Below are 12,741 nucleotides of genomic sequence, written 5' to 3'. Positions count from 1 at the left end.
ATACAGTGTCCAGTACTCATGTGTTGGGACAGAACTGGACTAGATTGGATAAGCTGATATCTGGGCTCTCTTCCAACTTGCAGCTGTGAATTCTCTCCCAAGTGCTGTGAAGGGACCAAGTGCTCAGGGGGCCAGGGTTCCAAGGAAAGTGATAAGAGCAGGGGCAGTGATTTATCAAGGTCTTACTTCATCACGTACTTTACATGTACTTTTTTCATCTACCTACCCTGCAAGGCAGGGTTATTACCCTCTCTCCCCATTTTACAGATGAGGAAACCAAGGCTCAGTGAGGTTAAGTAGTTTGCCCAGGATAAGGTGGTGATTGGTAGAGCTGGAATTCACACCCATGCCTGGCTGGCTCCCAAAGCAACTTTTTTTCACCACCCTGGGCTGCTTCTCCATCTGAGAGTTGGGTTGGACTTCACTGTGGCACACCTTGGCAGGGTAACGACATTTTAGACCACAAAGAATGTATCGGTTAGATATTGCTACATAGCAAACTGTCCCAAACACCAGAGATCTCTCTCAGATCACCAGCTTTGGGGGAAGCCAGATGCCATGCCATGAACACCCCTAAGGAGAGTCTCATGTGGTGGGGAACTGAGGTTGCCTGTCAATAGCCATATGAGGGGCCGTCAGCCTTCAGATGACTGCAGCCCGACTGACAACTTGTTACCTCATGAGAGACCCTGAGACAGAACCAGCCAGTCAAGCAACTCTGATTCCTGACCCTCAGAAACTATGTGAGATAATATTGTTTGTTGTTTTAAGCTGCTACATGTTAGGATAATTTGTTATGCAGCAACAGATCACTAATACAGTGACAAAATTTAATTCCTGTTCTTACATAAAAGTATCCATTCTTGTATATAAATTTTTGCTGAGAGATATTTGGCATGATATTCATCTAAGGTAGATATGCAGTTTCTGGGTAGTGGGTTTGGGGATAATTTTTCTTGTGTGCAGCCTTTTTGGTATTCTGGAGCTACTTTTATATGATGCAGGTGCATTGTTAAAGTTAAAAACACAAATCACAACTTGGAGCCTGAGTGCAAGCGGAGAAGGTGTCATTTGCCCAGGGTGGAGCAGTGAGATGGCGTCTACAGGAAGCAGGCACACCACTCCTTCAGACAGTTGGAACTCTCCCGGGCCTCATACTCGGTGGCGCCACAGCAGCGAATCATCCACTTCTGGAACTCGGATTCATTCTTGTGCATCAGAAGGAACTGTCCCAACAGGATGTAGGCCTGGGGCCGGGGACAGGACAGCAAGGAAAACGGGAAAGGTTGTCATAAACTGGCTCAGATGTACTCTTCCTTCCCCAACCACTAGGACTCACGTGAGCATCAAAGGAAGGGGTTACAGGTCAGATGCAAGGGAGACTGTCAGTCCTGAAGCCCTGATGTGGGCCAGGAAGATTGGGGGACAGGCTCCTGGGGAGTTGTAAGGCCAAGTTAAATGCCCGTCTCCCAGTGCTGGTTTGGGGTTGTCCAGCCTGGAATGAAGCAGACCGGTCCTCGCAAACTTTAATGAGCACCTGAATCACCTGGGACCTTGTTAAAAGGCAGGCTCTGACTCAGAAAGCCTAAGTCTGGGGTGCACCTGATAGTCTGTACTTCCAGCATGCTCCCAGCTATTGCTGGTCCAGATGATGTTTTGAGTAGTGGCGGCCTAGCATACCTCTGAGGCTCCCTTCAGGCCTCTGATCTAGTATTTCTCTTTGGAACACACACACACACACACACACACACACACACACACACACACACACACACACACACACACCAACATGGGGTTAGAGACACTCCTCACCCAACTACTTTCTCAGTTGCTGTAGCACAGGGTTTCTAAACCTCAGCACCGTTGACACTTTGGATAGTTCTGTTTTGTTGGGGCTGTCCTGTGTACTGTAGGATGTTTAGCAGCAGCCCTGGCCTCTACCCACTGGAGGCCAGTCACATCCTCTTCACCTTCCCCAGCAGTGGCAATCATAACCATCTCCAGACATTGCCAAATGTTCTCTTGGGAACAAAAATGTCCCTCAGTTGAGAACCACTGCACATGGGGCTAGTGGATGAAGGGCATCTTCACACTGATTTGTTTTTGCAAACCTCTTATGTGATCTCAAGCAACGCACTTAAGCTGAAGTAAGAACCTGTAGACCCTGGGTTTCAGTTTCTGCACCTTCCTAAGGCACATCAATGGACCAGTCCTGCAAATTAAATTAAGTGAATAAAATGGGAAAGCATTCAGAAAATGCAAATTTCTCTTTTGTACTGGGAGATGTAGCCCTGTGGGAGGAGGATAGAAGGTCTAAAACCTGCTAAACCTTGCCCGTCTTTCCCTTCCTAGGAGCCTCTGTAGACAAAAAAATACATATAAGATAAATACTAAGTGCACGATGATTGATATTTCTATGATGTGCTCTAGTTTTCTAACTACTTGCCCCCACAGCTTTTCATTTATCTTTTGCAATTGTATTACACCGTTATTGACAAGGAGGAAAGACCACATGGAGAAAGGAACCTTCCAAGACCATGTGACCATAAAGTGGCCAAACCACTAAATGGTGGAGGCTGGAGATTTCAGGTCACACTGAACGCCTGTCTCTCAGGGCTGGTCTGGGGGCTCTCCAGCTCAGAACGAACAAGAACCAGCGTCCACCCACACCTCTGAGTTCTGGGCCCTTTCCAGAAAACTGGCTGGTGTGTCTGTTAACGCTTAGTTAGATACAACAAAGCAAACTTCTACTTAACCAAAGGGAACATATTTTTTAAACGGAGAAATCAAATAAAAATTGAATCCCAAGCATTGGCGTTTGGTGAGGTTTTATTTTTAGTCATGGTCCAGCTGTTGAAAAGAGAAAAAAGCCAGGGTTTCACGGTAATTTTAAGCTGCTATTTAATCGCTTTTTAAAAAAGCATTATAGCTTAGCACGATCCCATTTTACTTTATGAGTATACCCCCATTTTCAGTGGTGCATTTCACTGAGATGTTTTTAAATCAACATTAAAAAAAAATTAACGTTTATTGAGTGGTAATTGAGCCAGTTGCTGTAGGTGTGGAAGGTACCAAGGTGAATACAACAGGATCAAGAGACACAGGTTTTTGTCCAAGGAAAGAAAACATTAGTTATAATAATTAATAATGATTAATAGTAAATGGCTTACACAGAACTTTGTCCCAGGAGAAAAACATTAATGATAATAATTAATAATTAAGTGACACGGGGCACTTTCATGGGCCATTCTCACACGCTGCTGGGGACACTTGACACAGTTTGTTCCATCTGATGCTCATGTGTGCCCCGCCCATCCCATTCTCAAGACAGAGTCACTAAGAATCGGAGAGGTTAAGACCCTGTTTCTCTCTCCTGTTCCTGTGTCCCAACTGTCTGCAGTATGGCCTGGAGGCTAAGGTGCCCTCACAGCTGGCATTGGCTGGCCCGGTAATCAGAGCCTCCATGTCCCCACCAGGCTTAGCAACCAGGCAGCTGGGGAATGTGTGGCACGTAGGGCCTGAGGCAAGCTTTCCAGGAATGCCACAGGAAGAAGGGCCTCGGTCTTGCCAAATTGCAACCTGACGCTCCCTCCTCGGCTTTCCCTCCGGTCTCACTCTGGTGTCTTCCAGCGGGCGGAAGGGAAAGTTGGCCTGTCTTCTGCCTTCATCCCTAGGGGATCTGCCCTGCTCCCTAGGGAAGCTGGAGTTGTGGCCTCTTGCCGTGGCCCTGCCCGCTGTCCGCTTGGTTTCTCTGCCAGCTCCAGAAATTGAATCTCTATCCAAAAGGAAAAGACACTGCCCCTCTTCCTCCCTAGGCCAAAGCTCCCAAAAATCCAGCTGCAGGGAGGATGACGTGGAAACATAGAAACCCTGAGCATCTGTCCCTGGACAGTGGCCATGACCCAGCCAGGGAGTGAATTCCTTCCTGCAGTCATAAGATGAGAAATCAAGGGCAGACTTACCCTCAACTCCAAGTCCAAACAGTGAGGTTCACCCAGAAGCTTGCCCCAAGCAGGGTGAGAGTCACCCTCCTGTTTGCTGAGTCCACTCCTTGCTAAACAGCAGCAATTTGAAACTGCACCAGCATGACCCGCGTTGTCACACAGGGGTCCACACAGAAAAGCTCTCAACTTGGTTTAATGCTCTGTTGCTGCTGTCTTGAAATTCTCAATAAATTTGAACAAGAGGCCTCATATCTTCATTTTGCACTGGATCCCACAATTAGGTAGCTGGCCCTGGTCTGCACTCATTAAAATTTTCAGTCTTCACTGTGCCCCCCGGCCTTGTCAAAAGAGACAAGTTGGCTTGACTTCTCTTACTCCCTTGTACTCTTGCTTATTCGCAGGCTTCTTACTCTTCCCTGCCTAGGTCCCCAGCTCCGTAGCACCCATATGGGACACACCTCATGTCGCCCTGAGACTCCTTGGTTCAATGACACAACTTTCTGTTTTTCTCTCACCAGGCATTGGCCCTTAAGCCTTTATGTCCACTGATGGCCAATGGCAACCTTGCAAATCCAATATCTCTCGGTCATTTCAGGTTTAAGACTCTTGCCTTCAGCCTGAGTGCTCAGTCCAGTGCTCCGTCTTTCTCCTCCTTCTCCCTGGGATGTACTTATTCTAAACAATTATGTTTACCTGAAATTGAACTGGACCCCTCGCATTTTATGTGGCACCCTACACAGGGACACCCCAAAACTTATGTGGCTGGTTCTTTGCGGGGCTCAGACGTCAGGCAGTGGGGCCTGGTGCTTCACTGTCCATGCAGCTGAGTGGATGGACAGGAGCTGGGGCCTTCAGCAGCTCAGCCTTGGGGACCTGGGAACCTGAGGGAGGCGGGGGCTGACCACACTGGGGCCTCTGGTCCTGAGCAGCCTTTGCTCCTTTTCACCAATTTTAACGAAGTGACTTTGGGAGGAGGTAAGAAGTCCCTAGAGTCTGGAGAGTCTAGAGGTGAGGAAGGGGTGGCAGCTGGCAGACAGGTGCAGGAGAGAGCGAGCCTCACAGGTAAGGAGGGAAGGCAGCCGTGTGAGAGGCTCCTTCCTCACGACTTCAGTTGTAGGAGGGCAGACAGCACAACAGAATAGTGTCCAGACTCTGCAGTCTGCCTGCCCAGACTCAGATTTCATCTCTGTCACTTCATATGACTGTGAGCAAGTCACACATGGTCTCTCCATGCCTCAGTTTCCCCATCAGTAAAATGGAAATGAATACAGGCATACCTCAGAGATTTTTGTGGGTTTGCTTCCAACCCACTGCAATAAAGCAAATATTGCAAGAAAGACATAAATTTTTTTGTTTCCCAGAGCATATAAAAGTTATGTTTACACTATACTATAGTCTATTAAGTGTGCCATGTTAGTATTATGTCTAAAAAAAGCACATACCTTAATTAAAAATATTTTATTGGTAAAAAAATGCTAACAACCATCTGAGCCTGCAGCAAGTCATAATCTTTTTGCTGGTAGAGGGTCTTTCCTCAATGTTGATGGCTGCTGACTGGTCAGGGTGGTGAGCGCTGAAGGTTGGAGTGGCTGTGACAACTTGTTAAAATAACAGTGAAGTTTGTCGCTTTGATTGACTCTACCTTTCATGAAAGATTTCTCTGTAGCATGTGATACGGTTTGATAGCATTTTACCCACAGCAGAACTTCTTTCAAAATTGCAGTCAGTCCTCTCAAACCCTGTCACTGCTTTAATGACCAAGTTTATGTAATATTCTAAATCCTTTGTTGTCATTTCAACAATGTTCACAGCAGCTTCACCAGTGGTAGTTTCCATCTCAAGAAACCACTTTCTCTGCTCATCCATAAGAAGCAACTCTGCGTTGGTTAAAGTTTTATCATGAGGGCCGAGCCCGTGGCGCACTCGGTAGAGTGCTGCGCTGGGAGCACGGCGACGCTCCCGCCGCGGGTTCGGATCCTATATAAGAATGACCAGTGCACTCACTGGCTGAGTGCCGGTCACGAAAAAACGACAAAAAAAAAAAAAAAAAAAAAAAGTTTTATCATGAGATTGCAGCAACTCAGTCCTACTTAATACGAGTTCTCTTGCTATTTCCATCACATCTGCAATGACTTTCTCCACTAAATTCTTGGACCGCTCAAAGTGTTCCATGAGTGTTGGAATGAACTTCTAAACTCCTGTTCATGTTGACATTTTGACCTCCTCCCACGAATCATGAATATTCTTAATGATGGCATCTAGAATGGAGAATCTTTCCAGAAGATTTTCAATTTACTTTGTCCGGGTCCATCAGAGGAATCCCTATCTCCCGCAGCTTATAGCATTATGAAATGTATTTCTTAAATAATAAGGCCTGAAAATTGAAATGATACCTTGATCCATGGGCTGCAGAGTGGAGGTGGGGTTAGCAGGCATGAAGACAGCATTCATCTCCTTGTACGTCTCCATCAGAGCTCTTGGATGATCAGGTACATTGTCAATGAGCAGTCATATTTTGAAAGAAATCTTTTTTTCTGAGCAGTAGGTCTCAACGGTGTAAGCTATTCGGTAAACCATGCTGAAAACAGATGTGCTGTCATTCAGGCTTTGTTGTTCCATGTATAGAGCACAGACAGAGTAGACTTAGCAAAGTTCTTAAGCACCCTAGGATTTTCAAAATGGCAAATGAGCACTGGCTTCAACTTAAGGTCATCAGCTGCATTATCCCCTGACAAGAGAGTCAGCCTGTCCTTTGAAGCTTTGAAGCCAGGCACTGACTTCTCTCTAGCTATGGAAGTCCTACATGGCATCTTCCTCCAGTATCAGACTGTTTCATCCACACTGAAAATCTGTTGTTTAGAGTCACCACTTTCATGCATTATTTCAGGCAGGTCTCCTGGATCACCTGCTGCAGCTGCTTCATCAGCACTTGCTGCTTCACCCGGCACGTTGTTGTTATGGAGACGGCTTCTGTCCTTAAACCTCATGAACCAACCTCTGCCAGCTTCCAGCTTTTCTTCTGCAGCTTCCTCACCTCTCTCAGCCTTCACAGAACGGAGGAGAGTTAAGGCCTTGCTCTGGATGAGGCTTTGGCTTAAGGGAAGGTTATGGCTGGTTGGATCTTCCATCCAAACCACTAAAACTCTCTCCATATCAGCAGTAAGGCTGCCTCGCTTTCTTATCATCTGTGTGCTCACTGGAGCTGCACTTTTAATTTCCTCCCAGAACTTTGTTGCATTCGCAACTTGGCTACCTGTTTGTCACAAGAGGCCCAGCTTCCCGCCTGTCTCAGCTTTTGACATGCCTTCCTCACTAAGCTTAGTCATCTTTAGCCTTTGATTTAAAGTAAGAGACTCTTCTTTTCACTTGAACACTTACAGGTCATAGTAGGGTTATTAATTAGCCTAATTTCAATATTGTGTCTCATGGAATAGAGAGGCCCAAGGAGAGGGAGAGAGCCTGGGAATGGCTGGTTGGTGGAACCGTCAGAACACACATGACACCTACCAGTTAAGTTCACTGTCTTATTTGGGCACTGTTTGTGGCACCCCAAAACAATTACAACAGTCACATCGAGATCACTGATCACAGGTCACCATAACAGATAAAATAATAATGAAAAAGTTTGAAATTTGCCTGAATTACCAAAATATGACACAGTGACATGAAGTGACCACATGCTGCTGGAAAAACAATGCTGATAGACTTATCCAATTTAGGGTCTTTGCAAACCTTCAATTTGTAAAAAACACACTACTGGAAAGCACAATACGATGAGGTATGCCTACAGGGTACCTCACGGGATTTTTTTGACAATGGAGTGAGACTAAATGAGATAAATATATGCAACACACTTAGAAGTGCCTGACGTGCAGCAAACACCCTGTGCCACTTCTGTTAGCAGAGACTGGGGAGCAGGTGAGCGCCTAGGACATTCATGCCACTCTGATCCTGCAAGTGCCTCTCAGGAAGAAGACTTGGGGTCAAGACTATGGCTTTATAGTGTCTGCAAAGTGCACTGAGCCAAACCGGATTCTCTGCGATGTTAAACTGACTTCTATGCTGTAGAGAACTCTGGAGTTCTCCCCACAGTAACACCCTCCCACAGGCACTGCCCCACGATCTGAATGTCTGGAAAGTCACCCTCTCCTGGGTGAGGTTTTCATAGGGAGAGGAGAACACAGACCCATCCTATGCCTCAGAGGAGTTTAGGGAGAAAACCACAGGCAAGCTGTACCCCTAACGTGGGTGTGGGCTCTCAGGCCACGGGTCGAAAAACTAGAGTCGGCAGTACAGATGTCACAGTGAGGGGCTCCCACCCAAAACTCAAACTACTTAGAAAAAGGAGTCTATTGGGTGGGGTGGTCAGAGGGAAGGCTTCCTAGAGGAAGGGGGCCATAAGTGGGGCCTAGAAGGGGACCAAAGCCCGTTTCAAGAGGGGCCCCATTGGCAGGAGGGTGGTTCCCATGTTTGTGACTCACAGACCATCTCTCTCTAGCATGGGAGCAGTGGGAGGTGGATGGGGTGGGACAGAGAACATAAGACAGAACTAGAGCTGGGCCATGCCGATGTGTGCACCATGGGCTTCCCATTTCCAGAATTCCTTTCATCCTTGCAGCCCTTCCGCCATTAAATCTAGACCCGTGCCATCCAGGAGAAGCTTCAGGTGAGCCGGCTGCTTAGATAATTTTTAATTTTCTAGTAGCCACAGAAAAATGAGGAAGGAAATAGCTGAAATTAAATCTGATATATATATTTTTCTTACATCTCCAAAATATTATCATTCCAACATATAATCAGTAAAAAATTACTGATGAGATACTTCACATTCCTTTTTGGGGGGGAAGTACTGTCTTTAACGTCACAGTGTGTATTTCACATTTCGAGCACATCTTGATACAGACAAGTGCTCAACAGGCATGCATGGCTGGTGGCTACTGTACTGGGTGGTGGAGATCTAGATCTTCAGGCCGAAGCTGACTGCCCCAGGCAGACAAAAAATAGCCCAGAGAGAATGTAGTCACATTTTTGGCTTTTGAGCTCCGTAGGAGGCTTGGGTGAATTTGGAGCAGAAGCAATAGTTGTGAAAGTCATGACTTCCACTGTGAGACAGAGACCGGTTCATGCCGTAAGTTGTAGCTCTCAGGAAGGTGGGGAAGGATGTAAGAACAGCCCCCTCCCAGCACCCTGCACCTTCTGTGGAAGGAAAGATGAAAGACCTGTGGGAGACAGGGAGAGTGGAAAAGGCGCCAGATGTAGGGGCTGGAGAGCTTCAGGGGGTGCCTGCATGCCCAGCCCTCCTTCAGGGCCATGCCCCGAGAGAGGTGATGGAATACCCAGATTGATCCCAGGGGCGTCCCGGGGCAGGGGGCTGGTGCCTCATCTTCCCTGTGCATCCAGCATCCTGGTGTCTCTGGAGAGAGCTGATGGCCGAGCAGGTATGAGTGTGGCTCACAGGTCTGCATCCCAGTGGGTGCTCAGACAGGGTGAAGAAGGAGCTGAGAGAGCCAGTGCCCATGGGACAAGGCCCAGGAATCTGTCACCAGCAAGGGTGGGACCCTAGGCAGTGTTTGCTCACAGCAAAGAAACTGAGGCTGAGCTGCAGTCTGGGGTGGAAGGGGAGCAGGGGAGAGGGGCAGCTACTCCTCAGTAGAGGCCAGCTCATCATGTAGGGACCACATCTGGGTCTCCTCCAGGATCTTACTACAGGCCCAGCTACGCTCCAGGTCCTGATATGGGGTCTCACCACCAAATCTCAGTCTAAGCCCCTCCCTGCAGGGCATAACCACCTGGCCACGGTCTTCTTGTATAGTTTAGGGCAGCGGAATCCACAGCCGTTCTCATCTGCACTCGGGACCTCAGTTAAGGCACTAGCAACCCCAGAGCCTCTTTCTCCTCATTTGTGAAGTGGAGATAGCAACGCTCACCTTAATGGTGAAGTGGAGATAGCAATGCTCACCTTAATGCTATCCAGGTGGGAGAGGCAAAAAGCAAAGGCTAATGGTGAAATCCCCAGTGTCAGTGCCTGGAATTAGTGGCTCCAGCAATGCACAGGGTCTACAGAGGAGTGCTGGTCATTGGGCTGGCCTGGAGGTCATGAACACAAGAGGGGCACGTCTCTAGGGACCAGGCTACACACGGCTAAACTGTCCTTACGGCCCTGATTCTATGTAGGCAAGTCCTCAGATGCCTGAAAATTTTCCATTACTCATTCATTCCTTTTTCTTAAATGTGTCTATCATCCCACTTATAATCCTCATTTAAAACACAGTTTACTGGGCCGAGCCCGTGGCGCACTCAGGAGAGTGCGGCGCTGGGAGCGCAGCGACACTCCCGCCGCGGGTTCGGATCTTATATAGGACTGGCCAGTGCACTCACTGGCTGAGTGCCAGTCACGAAAAAGACAAAAAGTAAATAAATAAAACACAGTTATACTGAAAAAGGCAAAATTATAGGGGCAGAAAATAAATCAGTGGTTTCCAGGGACTGAGAGCAGTGAAGGTGAAGGGCATGGAAGAACGAATATCTTGGACAGGGGATTGTTCTACGTCGATTGTGGTAATGGCTTCATGACTGTATGCATCTGTCAAAACTTGTAAAACTGTGTATTTTAAAAGGTGAAATTTACTGTATATAAATTATACCTTAATAAAAATACTTTTTAAATGATGAGTATAGATAAACAATAACAACAAAACCCCACAATTATAGAAACATCAAATCAGTGGTGGTAGATGACAGAATAGTGGTTGCCTCTGGGGATAGGAAATGGCATTGTCTGGGAAGAGGCATGAGGGAACCATCTGGAATGTTGGAGGTGTCCAATCACTGGGTCTGGGTGGTGGGTACATGGGTGTATATACGTGTGAAAATTCCTTGAGTCGAACCTTTCATGTCAATGCCTGTCCCCATAATTGTGTTCCAACACAACAGAAAAGTAAAAGGAACAGTCATTTCTTTTAAAAAATAATTTTTAATTTAAAATTTCTCCCCTAATGAGACTTGCCAACTTCACTACCTGCTTAGGAATGGCCCTATCTCCCTTACCTGGGAGGAAAGAATCAAATCTGCCTAACTGCGGAGCTCCAGTTTCCTAACACTACCGCCTGTTAGATATTAAATTGGCTGGTAGATTGGTGTGGTATTCCAAGTATTTAACAACTGGTACAGAGTAGCACATCAGGTAGAAAATCAGGTCCAATAGTTTAGGTGTGGGTACAAACCAAACTGACATTCAGCTGTGCATGCAGCAGTTCCCAGCCTGTCTGGGTGTTTCTGCAGCATCTTCCTGCCTCCTGGTGTAGACTGTCTTGAAAACTGCTGGGTATTAACAGCAACAGCTCCAGCGCTGGTCTTGACTGGGTGTGCAAAGCTCTGTGTCAGTTCCCAGCCCCCTTGTCTGTGCTCACTTTCTTTGGGTTCTCTTTAGGACTGTCTCCCATTCTCTCCTGAGGTTCCAAGCAGCTTTTTAATAGCCCCATGAAAACAAATAATTACACAGAAAAGAATGTTCAGTTTCCACTGGGTATCCTTAAGGCCATTCTCAGGCTGGAAATAGCATCTTAGAATAACTCACATCCCCTTACCCTGGTACAGACCCCAGGCTGCCGTTACTCCTCCTGCTGTTCATTGGGTGGGGAGTGTATCGATGTCATCTGTCCTGACAGCTCTGCCCTAGATTCCGACTGCCGGCCCACTCCTGTCCACCCGAGTGTTTGAACACCAAGCGAATCATGCCCAGCCCAGCTGCTCTGACATGAAGTGATTCCATTTGCCCATCATCTGCGAGCCCTTGAGGCTGACCAAGCATGTGGGGTCAGTAGCCCTGAAGCATGTGACACCCTGCCAAGCGGCAGCTTTGCTCTCTGATGAACCCTTGCAGGAACACATGGCAGGAGCTGCCATCTGGCAGGACGGGGGAAAGAGAAGCTGGAGAAGTAAGAAAAACAAATTACCTTGTTGAAACCTTTGTTGACCAAATTGATGGCCAGCTCACGGCTGATCCCGTCCACACAGCCAATATCCTTTTCTCCAATGGGTTCATAGAGGAAGGCTCTCAGCCTGGGAGACATGTGACCCATCTCCTGCAACTGCAGTGGGGAGGAAAGAGGATTAGCAGGTGTTCATGGTGTGGATGGATACTGGGGGCTCCCTCAGCCTACTGAGGGACGGGGAAAACAGATGGCAGAATTCCTTCCGTCATCCAAAGCTGCTGGGGACTTGTAAATGCCAGGTGCACTGCCCTACACTGAAGGTGGCCTTTACCTCTCCATTCACACAAAGAGAAGTGGAATGATGGCCGCAGATGAATCAAATAAACCCCCAAGAAATGGTGTGCTTAACGTTAAGAACTGCGACAGTTTCCTTTCCAACTCTTCCCACCCTCAGTGCTTAAAAAAGTGTCCCACCCCGACACTCTTGTCATACTTTTATTTTAGCATTTATCACACTCTATAATAGTTTATTATTTGGTTGCAAGTAACACAAAACTTCAAAATGACTCAAATATTAAAGAAGACATTATATAACTCAAAAGCCCAGGAGTAAGGGAGGGTGTGGTACAATCTGGGTCCAGCTCCATTTCTCTGTGATTCTTTCGACTTTCCCTCCTTGTGTTGGCTTTGGTCTCAGTCGCTTCTCATGGCAGCACTCGTATGTCCCAACAAATCCACACCAAAAGAAGGAAGAGAGAGAACTCATCTCTCAGAAGTTCCAGGCAGATGCCTCATCCATTCTCTAAGATCTACACAACGTCACCAGCATGAGCTTAGTGTCAGCCAAATGCCTCAGTCCTAGA

At 47.2% G+C, this 12,741-nt stretch overlaps 1 protein-coding gene across 1 annotated transcript; it reads right to left on the bottom strand.

Annotated features, from left to right (window-relative positions):
* Positions 1-1,100: 1,100 nt before the first annotated feature.
* BANF2 (BANF family member 2) lies at positions 1,101-12,025 on the bottom strand. The gene is made up of 2 exons (XM_063087440.1): positions 11,900-12,025; positions 1,101-1,247 (listed from the first exon to the last, which is right to left on the bottom strand). Exons 1-2 carry the CDS (start codon positions 12,023-12,025, stop codon positions 1,101-1,103), a joined length of 273 nt encoding a protein of 90 aa, XP_062943510.1.
* Between the last annotated feature and the right edge of the window lie 716 nt (positions 12,026-12,741).

The sequence above is a fragment of the Cynocephalus volans genome, chromosome 1 (genome assembly GCF_027409185.1).
Source record: "Cynocephalus volans isolate mCynVol1 chromosome 1, mCynVol1.pri, whole genome shotgun sequence".
NCBI lineage: Eukaryota > Metazoa > Chordata > Mammalia > Dermoptera > Cynocephalidae > Cynocephalus > Cynocephalus volans.
Note: the sequence above shows the minus strand (reverse complement) of the source record. Positions and strands in the feature narration are given on the sequence as shown.